The sequence below is a fragment of the Polypterus senegalus genome, chromosome 16 (genome assembly GCF_016835505.1).
Source record: "Polypterus senegalus isolate Bchr_013 chromosome 16, ASM1683550v1, whole genome shotgun sequence".
Taxonomy (NCBI): Eukaryota; Metazoa; Chordata; class Cladistia; order Polypteriformes; family Polypteridae; genus Polypterus; species Polypterus senegalus.
Genome location: NC_053169.1, coordinates 53,186,840 through 53,199,447, shown reverse-complemented (window position 1 = coordinate 53,199,447; position 12,608 = coordinate 53,186,840). Strand labels below are relative to the sequence as shown.

General features: G+C 40.0%; 1 protein-coding gene across 1 annotated transcript in view; it reads right to left on the bottom strand.

The window, feature by feature from the left end:
• The window catches only part of tbce (tubulin folding cofactor E), a 54,408-nt gene that overhangs the window by 1,925 nt on the left and 39,875 nt on the right, over nt 1–12,608 (bottom strand). The window contains exons 8-15 of the mRNA XM_039738117.1: nt 12,369–12,445; nt 12,107–12,202; nt 5,348–5,412; nt 5,047–5,111; nt 4,804–4,956; nt 4,413–4,566; nt 3,578–3,646; nt 2,418–2,474 (exon numbers count right to left, since the gene is read on the bottom strand). Coding sequence (XP_039594051.1) covers nt 2,418–2,474; nt 3,578–3,646; nt 4,413–4,566; nt 4,804–4,956; nt 5,047–5,111; nt 5,348–5,412; nt 12,107–12,202; nt 12,369–12,445 — 736 coding nt within the window. The remainder of the gene's footprint in view (nt 1–2,417; nt 2,475–3,577; nt 3,647–4,412; nt 4,567–4,803; nt 4,957–5,046; nt 5,112–5,347; nt 5,413–12,106; nt 12,203–12,368; nt 12,446–12,608) is intronic.

Genomic DNA, 12,608 nt, shown 5'->3' with positions numbered 1-12,608 from the left:
ACAGATTCAGGTTCTCCACAACACTAGTGTTATTCCTTTATCATGTTTAAAACATTACATTTGAATAAACATAACATTACTCCATTTGGCAGTTTTAATGTCATCCGAACTAACGGCAGCCATCTGTTCCACACTTGCACACCTACAACATTAGTGCTGTCATTGATGAAGCTGGCAGAATCTGCAGTGGTTCTGAACCAGTCATTGTCCTCGGTCAGTCTGTCACTGTACTCTGACGTCGTTTTGCAGTTCATTTTCAAACCTGTTTAGGCTTTTTTTTTTGAGCATTTCTCAGGCAGTTGTCATGTTTTTTTCAAGCATTTTTATAGTTTTCAAAGAAGCATTTTTGCAGGGAAAATACGATTGGCATCATTTCTGCTTTGTAGGTTGTGAGGTGCTGTCGTGTTGAAGTGATGGTTTTCTTCTGTGACTTTAGTGCTTGTACATCAGCGTCATGAGTGCAGCCTGTCCTGTGTTAAAGGTAGTCAAGAGGACAATTCTGGATTCTCTGTGAAGCAGGAAACATCCGATGGACAGTAAGTGATATGTGGGGGAAAATGAGGCATCCTATTATTTCACCCAAAACAAAACGCCTGAACTGGTCACCTAGTAACAGCAGGTGAGGAAGGGGTTAACGTGACAAGACATGAACACCCAGCATTTGTTGTATTCCTTTACTTTTAATCCTGTGTGTGTTGAGTGAGGGTTCATTTAATCTGCCCAGTTCAGAGCCAGTGGTTATCACAGCAGTAGTGGGTGGAAGGCAAGAAGCACACATGGTGGACGGTACGGGATTCATAGCCAAGCAGAAAAGAGTGTGCTGCGCACAACTTGGTAACAGAAGCATATTAATAAAGGGTCTGTTTAGTTTTCATCCAGTTACAGTGTTAGCTAAATATATTTTGAAACAGTTTAATCCGGTAGCACAGTGGGCAGTGTTCACCCAGGGGCTCAGATTGTTATTTACTTCACAAAAGATTAATTGTCTTTATGACGTTTCACTGACACATTTTAGTATTATTACTAAGTGTTAACATGTGAGAATTCTCAGTTCAACACCCTTAATATCGCCATTCAATCCAGGAATGCACAGGCACATGCAAATCCCGTATGGCGCTGCGAGGTAGAGCTCTGTGCTAGCACTCTGCCTATTTGTTAAAACATCTGTACAAACTTTAACCAGATTAAAACTTAACATATACGTAGTAACTTTTGTGAATTCTTAGCACTTGCTTGCAAGCCAATCACCATAATTAGCTATCACTAGAAGTGTGTGTGACAACATTGTTGTTTCAATGGCTGCTTGAGCCAGGCAGAGGCAGTCAAAAGCCTCCAAAACACGCCAATGTCTTTCACCAGAGTTTTATGAGCATCACCATGGACTTTAATGGAACAAGCATTTGGCAGAAAATGCTCTCAAACTGCTGAATGAATAAGTTTTGAAAACACTTGTTGAGAATATTGTCATTGCAAATAACAGTGAAGAGCTTTTTGTGTTAGAAAAACCCTGAGGTGGGAAGCGGCCCTTGTTCCTCCTCCAGCTGTGTTGTTCATTGGCATCACGCACACCAACAGTTCACAACAATTGTTGAAGATTGGATCTTTTGTCCACTATTATCATCATTATTAGTTCCTCAAGAAAAAACAGAGACCCTTCTTTGTCGTTCTTTTGTTACTAGGCCCTCCTTCTTCAGCTGTAGAGATTCCTTTGTTAGCTGAAGACGAAGAGGAATGTCTGGTAACATTGGCTGATTGAGGCTTCTTTTACTCCGTGTTCAAAATGGGCTAAACTAAAATGGGCTAAAACTCCTACTTATTATCTGAATGATCTGTTTCTTTATTTGTTTACTTATCACTTAACCAGTTATGAACCCCCACACAAGAGGATACCTGTGTAGTAACAATACAAATAAAATGTTCAGAATGGAGCAACTTGTAAATGTCTCATATTCAGTTTCAAAGGTAAGCAAACGGGCTCAAATGGACAAAAACAAGCCTTGCGAAGAAATGATTCTACAACTATGTGGACCACCCTAGTGCTACGCAGACCCAATTAACTTCTAGACATGAAGAATGCACACAAAAACACAAGTGTTCAGTAAAGGGCTAGGCCTTCCATCTTTGCTGCAGTTAATAGCTAACATTGTCAATCTTTTTCTTTCTAATTTCCTGTTAAATTACTGAGGTCTACTACTGTATAAAGCCCTGTAGTGCAGCTCTGGATTTGGTTGTGAACATTTGTCACCGATGTGTTGAAAGCCCAATGAGAGCTGTGCTCCATGACACTGAGGGGAGCTGCTCCTAGGCAAGAGAAGCCTGAATAATCTGAAAAAAGACTGCTGCTAATGTGACCTGGCAGTGACTTTTCTACATGGTGCCACCTGCTGACTTTATTCAACGTTATTTTGTATACATACTTGGTAGCTTCTTCTCAATAGGTGCATCTGGCCGTCCTGGAAACCTGAAAGTAAGAGCTGGTGGAGGAAGAGAAGACAAAAGTGCATCATAATCTTTCATTCTGAATGTGTAGCATTAATAAAGACGGGTGAACTATGGGAGTCAATGGAAAAAGAGCTTCAAGCACATTTAACCACATTTATAATAAACATTAAGTACAAGTGCCTTTATCTAAGTTAGCAAATAAAATATTAAAATCATACACAATTGATAGTATTCTTGCATCACATGTCCAAGATTTGGGGGCCTTCTTAATAAAATAATGTTTAATGGAAGTGGGAATAGATGTCTGTTGAGACAGAAACCCATGTGTGTCCCTGTGTGAAAGTTCAACAGTGAACTAACAGGCAGACATTGCTGGGCTCCATTTATGCTAACAAATCACTTTGATTCCTGTCTGTTGAAACAAATCAGCACCTTGTACCCATTATGTACCATTTGTAAAATATTATGTCATTTGTAAAAAATTAGTACTTCTACATTACCGAGAAAATACCACAGTGCTCTGTGCCTACACTCAATGAAGGGCTCTACAGAAAAATAAACTGAACCGAATTGAATTATTAGGACAATCAAAGAGGAGCAAATGAAGAACTGTTTAACATAATCACTCAAAGGGCTCATCAAAATTTGAAGTTTTTTGATAGGCCTCGCGATGAAGCGTTCTGTGAAGTAAATGATACGAGGTCCGAGTTCAGTAAAATCAGACTAGTCCAATAGAACCACCCATCCAACTGTAAAAAGATTTCTTTTTAATTAGTCTACCCCTCTGGCCTAACAGCACCTGTGGTTTGGAGGGGGCTTATGTGCAAATTGAAGGGGGGTGCTCTCAGAATATGCAATCTGGGACCCCCCAACGGTTTCACCTTTACAGTCAATGCTATCATCTTAGCTTTATCAGACAGTGTTTTTACACCTGAGAATTAAGAGGTTGAGAAATGACCGAGCATTTAAAAATCTGAGCTCATCACAGCTGCTTCGCAAATGTGCGGGTGACGACAGCAGCAGCAGCAGCTCCAAATGGAAGAGTTGAAGTACCTCTGGCCTGAATTCAGACGTGAGAACAGAAGCATGGCTGAAAGTGAACAGTGGATAAGAGTTGCCAAATGACAACACTTACTCAGAAGTTGATTCTTCAGTGCAAATGGTTGTTGCTGTTTAAGCTCACCTTCTTCAGGTGGACCAAACTCTGGGGAAAAAGGAAAAAAATAAATAAATAAATAAATTGGCGCTGAAAGGGCAAAGGTCCCAGAACTCCGTATGTGGAAGGTGTTTTTTTTTTTTTGAAACATTAATTGTTTTTCTTGATTCTACACAACACAGCCAAAAAGAATACGGCCCATAGAACATCAACCATGGTGATACATGCAATGAGCTTTAATGTACCTGCCATTACCATCTCACATATATTAGGGTGTCCTGAAGACAAAGTGCTGTTATTTCTGTATGGTGGGATCGAAACGTTTGCAAATACCCTTAAAAGAAAGTCTGCAATGTGCATTTATATACTTACATGTGCACTCATTTTAAACTGTAGAGCAGAGGGTTAAATCAAGGAAAATAAATGGGCCTGTGACCCAAACATTATGGAGGCCACCATATAGGCAAATCTGAATTGTGTGTCACTTAACATGCTTGTCTGTTAAGACACTTGATTTGAATCTGGAAAATACCGTAGAATTCATTAATATTGATTTCAGTGACAAAAAAGGTTGACTTTGTACCCAGTGTTATTAGTCTCTCTTTTTTATACCCCCTCCCCTTTCATGGTGAATGCCATCCAGATGAAGGTGATGACCTGCTCAATCAGCATCGTCCAATTGAAACTCTCAGCTGGTAGGCTGCACTGACTACATGGCTTAAAATATTAAATGAGAAAAGAAAAGACAGACTTGAACTAAAAAGCCCTAAGCTAAGAAGTAAAAAAAGAGTAAAGGCCTATTGGGAACACTCACTTTTAATGAGAAATTGGAATCGGGGATGCTGCGCAATGAAAGACTCATTGGGGTGATTCTTGTCCTCATCCCAGTGACCTCCAGCTTCTAGCCACTCCTTGCCAAACAATTTACGATAATCCAGCTCTGCACCTTTTCTCTCATCTGGCAAAACCTATGATGTGAACAGTTTAGGAGAATAAGCAAATCAAAAATGTCAGGACTCCAATGACTGTGACTGTTCTGATACATAGCTCTGGAGAAATGCATGGACTATGACATTGCAATTTCTTTCACCAAGACACATGATTTTTATATCTCTTAGTAGTATAAAGTGGCATATGATGACAACATGTCCCCCACCATTCATTACTGAAACTTCCAATTCATGAAATCAGGCAAACCCTGGTACCTCGGATTTGTTTAAAAACAGTAGTTGGCCTATTTTTGCGATGATAAGCTGCCTGATGGTCTCGGTGCTCTTCTCACTCGTCATCAGGGGATTGTATAAGCATGACAGCTGCTGCAAGCTCTGTAACTTTTCCAGTTCATTCACAAATGACCACTGAGAATTGATAAGACACAGAAATTACTAACATCTTTATAGCATCTGTTCCAGTACAGCCGTGCATGGTAACAAAATGAACAAGTGTACCTGGGAAATGTGATTTTTATCAACAGCTAAAAACTTCAGAGATGTAAACATTGCAGATTTGCAGCCTGAAAAGGAAAAAAGTTATAATTTTCTATTTCACTCTGAACATGTATAGATCTTTTCTTTAAATATTGTGATTCACTAATAATTATTCCCTAATATTATCATGGAGACATTAAAACACAGATACAAAATACCAACATGGCATTGTTACTAAATACCAATTCATGACCACTCAAGGCCATGACCGTGCGTTCTTTACAATAAGGAAAAAGAAGTGGAGTTCTGCTGTGGTTCTCACCTGGCTGGGCATCACTAAAACACACACTGGAGAGCTGGTTGTTTGACAGTATTAGTTTTTCCAATCTGAAATCAGACAGACAAGTGTTAAGACCGTACTGCTAATAATTTCAATATCCCAACACAGACCTACTTGGAGTGCAGGTCACAAGGTATAAAGGAGATTAGCTCGTCCTTTATGAGCGTCCACTGGCGTCTCCTCCACTCCATCATGCTCTGTGACTCACTGTGATTAAGTAAATGTCCACTTCACTCCTGTCCTTTTTCCTGCTCCTTTACATCTAAGCAAGTGACTTTAAAGGTGTAATTGGCCCTCAGATTCCACACTTCTCCTGCGGCAGCAGTCATTAGGTGAACGCTTCCCTGCTCGTGTGCTAGTGGTGACAGAATGCTGTTATTTTAAATGATTATGTTGTTCTGTATACTTAGTGAGAATTTCCTTCAAAGCCTTTTATGAATGGAGAGCTGAATTAGAGCAAAGACTGCAACAAACCGTTTATGATTTTCTTTACAACGTATCATCATTGTAATCTGAGGAAAACCAACTGGATAACCAAAGTAATTGCATGAGCAAACGAACTACTCGCAACAGAACCTTTTGAGAACAAAGAAAAAAAGGATTACGCAGGATTTGTAAAATCTCAGTGTTTGTACTCTGAAATCATTTTACAGGAAGTAGTTAGGTGTTATAAAAGATGCCTCCTGTCTTGGTTTCTGCTAAATGTCTTAGCTGTATTTAATTGTGCTGCTTTTTACTTTAGAGTAGAAATCAAGGGCTGTAATGAAGGGCGTCCCATGATATGTACGGTGCCTGCTCTTACTGTATGAGTTTACTTTCCCACGTACCACTGTAACGTGATGGCTTAGTGCTGTCACACCAATAGCTTTTCATTTGATTTGCTGCGAATCATTTGGTCAGTTACCACTCCTTGTATATAAAAGAGACTGTGCGTCTGTGGCAGTGACAGTGACAGCTCGCCAACAAAAACATTTATTTGAAATTTTGAGTGTTTCCTCGAGATCAAGTATGAGCAGAATGGGCAGATCTGAACAGAACTAAAGAAGAGTCATCGACAGGTGTACAATGTTCTTCACAGTTGTTTGTTAGCATGTGATGGTCGCACAAAGGTTTACACATTTCAATGACAAACAAAACTATTTAGTTTTTATATGTATTTGAGAAGCAATGAATATTTCTAACACAATTTAAAAGGACAAACAATGAAGAAATGCTCCAGTTTTAATCTTTGAAAAACTTCTTTACTGCTTCAGCAGGTATGTTTGGGGTTGCTGTAGGGTTGTCCAACAAGTTTGGAAACATTTGCTTCAACTCGAGCTGATGTGATGCTTCTGTGGACTTTACAACTTATTTTCCTACTGCCAACAACAGCCGCAACATCAATGAAGAGAAGTGTGCCAGGAAAGCAGCCATACAGGCCCTAGTGGCTGCAATGCCCCTGGGTTGGTCTGGGTGTGGGCCTGGTGGCTTAGGGTATGGGGGCGGCCGTCCCCGGATGGGGATATGGGTGGGGCCTTGGGGATTGGGTCCTGGCATGTACGCTGCCGGGAAGAGGGCCGGAACGTGCGGCAGTTCATGTTTCTGTTCATAAAGTCGTCTTCTGCCGATAGTCGTCTCTGACACACACACACATCGGCCCCCTGAAGACTGTGTATGATCTGTCAGACTGGCGTTTGGGACTTTTTCTTGACCATAGCGTGGATTCTTCATCCATCAGCAGTGGAGGTCTCAGTCCCTTTGTGATTCCTGAGCTCACCAGTGTGTTCTCTCTTCTTAATAATGTTCCGCACAGATGATTTTTGGTAATCCTAAAGTCTGGCTGATATCCCTTACTTATTGTTTCATTCTTGTTCTGCATCATAATGGCTTCTTTTACTTTTATTGGCAAAACTCTGGTTCTCATGTTGAAAATTAGCAACAACAGATTCCAAAGGTGATCAAATGTTTACATACAAGACAAGATGCCAAAAGCTCTCTTATTCCTGCACAAATGAAGGATTAAAGTCTCCAGAGCAATCCCAAAAATCCCTGACTAAATGTCAATAAAAGGTGCTCTAAATCTGAGAATATGCGCTTTACTCACACTTGTGGATTACAAATGTAAAACCATGGAGTGTAAGGACACATCAAGAAAAATGTCTTTGTCCCAATAATGATGGAGTGTGCTGTAATTTAGACAGCATTTAACTAAGTCTTTCAAATCATATCTGTTTAATATGGTAGTGGTATTTGTGTGAAACTAAAAGGGGGTGAGACATCTACAAGAAGTAGAGGTAATTCTTAAATTTGAATGGGAAGAATTAAACCCCAAAGACAGCAGTAAATTAAAACTCTCAAAGCACTACAACCCCATGAGCACTATTCCAAAAATCTGTTGGTGTTTGACAGCCTTTTATCAGCTAACATTCTCCTCCTGGCCTCGGCGCCACTTGGGGTCGGACTGCTTTATGCTACACTTTCTTGTCCGGTGGAGATGACAGAAATGAAATACAACAGTTGAACAGAGCAGTCAGAATATTACTGTATCCACATCAGTGACATGCAGTGCGTGTGCTCCACTGGTATTCTGAGACAGCCACATTTCAAATCAAAACAGGGTGTGGCAGTAACCAGGGCAGAAAGGACCACGTACGTGGTGGGCAAGACTAAAAGCAAGCCAGCTCTGGACAGGGTAATGGTCCAACGCAAGGCAGGTTCACTTACAAAGGGCCCACTTGGAATCAGTAAATAACGTGACACACACACGGAGGGAGTGGAAATGAAACACAGAAACGGCATGGACTTCGAGTCTCGATGCTGGATCCATCAGGTGGCAGCAACACAAACCACTGTGCCACCAACTGCTGCCCCCATCATATACTGTATTACTGGCACATTGGTTTCTTTGTAATGATACACCATAATAATTCATCGAGACACTTATGATAATTAAAGCTGCTTGTATTCCAGACTTTTCATTAAATTTTAAAATGCTGCGAAACCTAACTAAAAGAAGAACGCTTATGTTCCAGATTTGAAAACAAATATACTTTATACAGTATATTTTATGCCCAAATCAACAACTAATAAATATAGATTGCAAACAAGTTAAACAATTTATCTTAATTTTATAACTTACTATGGTATTAGTTACACATTTTGCTACATCTTATTATTCACTCCTTGCTGCTAACAGAAATCATACATTTTTAAATGCATGCAGGAATCTGCTGCTGTGCACGCCATGTCACAAGACTATCAATGGCAAGTTTTTATTATAATACCTTGTGATGATAGTCGGAGGCTAATAACTTTAATCTGGAGGTTTCTTAAGGTTTAGTCTAATGATAACATTATCCATCCATATAATTTCAAAAGTGCGTATTTTTTAACCGCAATGTGTGCCTTTAAGAAAATAGGTCACTGAGATAAGAGTCGAAATGGCTTTAGAATTTCAACATACAGGGGACACAAAGGAACGGGCAGAGCTTGGTTTGGGATAGCTTGCTGCATTTAAAAGGATTTCATGTCACCTCCTGTGGCCGGGATTATCATCATCTGAAACTATTCGCTTGCAGTCTGAGCCTGTGAATAGAAGAGAGGCTCACCTCCAACTTTTCGGGTAATTCGGACCAGTGGTGAAAGAAGATGACGGCTCCTGGTACGAATACTTCAGCAGTGTACTGGAATGTGGCCTTCAGAATAAGCACTGTAATTTACTGGAGCTTCTCTTTAAAATGGATTATGCTGACATGTGAAATGAACGGGAGAAGTTACTAGCTGCAGTCGTGGTGGAACTGCCATTTCCTTATTAGGAGTATTGATTGTTTTTTGCTTATGTGTGTGTGTGTGTCTTGTCATTTATACGAGAGAATAGCTCTGCATCATTTTTGTAGTACATTAAGAATACTTTACAATAAAACTGAAAATTCCAGCTCTGGCTTGGTTGTATGTATATATGACAGATGGGAGGGGATTAAGGTTGGTTGATCAGGCTCATGACCTGTGTTTCGTGTGCAATAGTATTCAGTTAACGCTTGATCTGCGACAGGCTTAAATCATGTAGCCAGTAAGCATGTTAAAATTGTACTGTAAAAAAATTTAAAATACATGAAAATTCAGATACAGATTTGGACAGTGTATAAACTCTGCAGACCTCCAAATTACAACCAGATTGGTTTCATTCGGTGAGGGTAGGTGGAGTCGGTCTTTATACTCAAACCTGCAAATTTTAAAATAACTGCAAGTATTCTGGACCCTCTAACAAACACAACTAGGATGGAAGATGGCTTGCATGGATTTCTTTCAAACTAGAAGTATGATTTGTTGCAAGGCTGGTTTTGTATGTGGAAATTTTATTTTATTTTCATGCTACATATAAATCATACAAGCACAGAACAAAATTTGACCCAACAATGCTACAAATGATGTATGATCGTAACGTAGCTTTCATGTAGTCTTGGCAGATGTGTGAATGAAACTGGACACTGACAAAGCCAGAACCTGAAGTGGTCAATTAGCTGTCCTCAGGGAATGTGAGAAGTGACCGCACCGTCATCTCAATGAACAGACACGGCATGCATTAGTGAGGAGAGGAGCAACACAAAATCCATGAGAGGCCACTTTATAAAACATTTGCCCTTGCATGTGATAAGATTTTGTCATGTATATTAATAAAAGAATATTGATGCTCAGTTAAATATTGCTTTTCCTGTAGAAATAACTCTGTATAATTACCACTGGAGTCCGTTTATAAAAAAAAAAAGACATTGGCAGTGCCCTTTTTGTATCACCTTAATGCAGTGTGTAGAACTGCTGCAAATGCCCAGTCACACAAGGCTGTTGCACAGAAACAAATACTAAGTTACTATATAGTAATGTTTTGTTCAGCTTCCCCAAACAGTAAATCAATAGTTTTACATGAGGAGTGTGCGCGGTAAAAAAAAGTCAGCCTGAACAATCTAAATAGGGTTATTCATGCAACTGAACATCTTCAAAACACTGGTGTGATGCTATAACAATATTTAAAGATATCAGCTAATTAACAGCCCACAGCATACCACAGTTATAGAATTAATACATCTCGCATTTTCTTACTGCAGCTTTCAAATCCATTACAAAAGTGACATTTCAAAGAAAATATGACATCATTTGAGTAAAATATATGGACATTACCATGGTCATACTAAAAGTGGAATATTTGCTCACTAATGACATCGTCTTGCTATTGCAGGTAAGTTACTGTGAACTAAACACAATACGCATTCACACTTTACAGGCCGACAGGTAGTGGAACTGCAGACAATTTATTGTGAAATAGCACTGAGCCTCCCAGCAGAAATTATCTGTAATCTAACACCCCAGTGTCTTTTCACACATAACACAACTGTAACCAGACCAATTTCCTCTTAAAATGTCAAGTTTATACATAAGCAGGGAAAAGAAAAAAAATCACATAATGGAGAGCTCAAAGTATCAAAGAAAAATAGAGAAGAAAAATCAGTAATGCCCACCTACTATTCTCTAGTTTTTTCTTAACACTCCCGATCAGTCTTCACCTCTGTCCCTCCACTAGACTAGTGAAGGTAGTTTTAAAGTGCATTTTACAGTCTCCTTTGGACACTAAGACCCTCGGCTAGGAATCCTGCTGCACCTGGAGCCCAACTTAGCCACTCAAAGAGGGGTTTCTTTGGGCTACTGGTCTTAAATAAGCAACCCAAGCCCAGTCAAAATCTGTGTGCCTTGATTTTGTGGGCCTTTTGTAAAGTGCTGGCCTCCTTCCCAAATGTTGGACGTTTTCTGAGATGCTGTTAACCTTAAGCCACTCTTGTCCTCTGGTGTTATACATGCAGTTTTTCCATTCTCTGGCAGCATCTACCTTCCCACACACCAGTGTGTAAAAATTCACTTCTGTTGCCCAGGAAAGGTTTCTCTTCCTCTTTAACCCACTTTGAGTTATTACATTGTTATGTGCCACCTGCACCGGTGGCAATCCTTTAACAAGCAATGACGGGAAAAAAGAAAAAAAACAAAAGGATCTCCCATTTTATTTTTCTGCCAAATATCAGCCATCAGTGTTTTTCATTTTCATACTTATAATTCAAGGATGTCAGAAGGCAAAAAAATACAACAAAAAAAAATTGCAAAAGCACTTCCAATTCGTGGCTCCTGAACAGACAGACATGAACAAAGTGTGAATGGTGAAGAATAAAAAAAAAGAAGTGTGGGGGGCTCAGTGGAGAAGATACCTCTGTCAAGTGAATGGTTTGGCATTTGGGTGGATTTACTATTCAACAAGCAAGTGAAAATATATCAAAAGACTTTGTCACCAGTGAATTTCAAATTCACAGTTGGTAAAACTGCTACCTCGCAGTTAGGAGACCTGGGTTTACTTCCCGGGTCCTCCTTGCGTGAAGTTTGCATGTTCTCCCCGTGTCTGTGTGGGTTTCCTCCGGCTGCTCCTGTTTCCTCCCACAGTCCAAAGACATGCATTGGCGATTCTAAATTGTCCCTAGTGTGTGCTTGGTGGGTGTGTGTGTGCCCTGCGGTGGGCTGGCGCCGTGCCTGGGGTTTGTTTACTGCCTTGGGCCTGTGTTGGCTGGGATTGGCTCCAGCAGAACACCATGACCCTGTAGTTAGGATATAGCGGAATGGATGAATAGATGAATTTCAATCCACAGGTGATGCCCATGTAATCCATGCTTCTAAAAAGACATCTAACTAAAACAAAAACGACATACCCTGAATATAACAACATCATACCTGGGAAGAAATGCAATTTCCAAAAGGTCACCCCCATCTGACAAGCGGTTGTTACCGAGATCAAGCAGCTTCAGGGACTGCAAAACATTTATGGGTCTATAAGAAAAGACATAACATCTCTTTGAATTGCACAAAGTGATACAAAAAAAAAAACCCCAAAATAAGCAAAAAGAGCAATGTTAATGTGAATAATGCAAAGGAAAATGTCGAATTTCATTTCAGTGTTTTTCTGTCAGTCTACTTCTATATCTTTTGAACTTACTTTTGTAAAGTACAGATTTCATTATCCGAAAGATACAACTCTTCAAGGACAGGCCACATGGGTGCGCACTGTAAAACCTGCGGAGATCAGAAACAGGATTAGTGCCCCTAAGACCTGGGGCTTCATGTATAATGCCGTGCGTAAAACTCACACTATAACATGATGTAAGCACAAAAGTGGTGCATATGCACAGAAAAATCCAAATGCAGGAATCTGTGCGTACGTAAACTTCCACGTTCT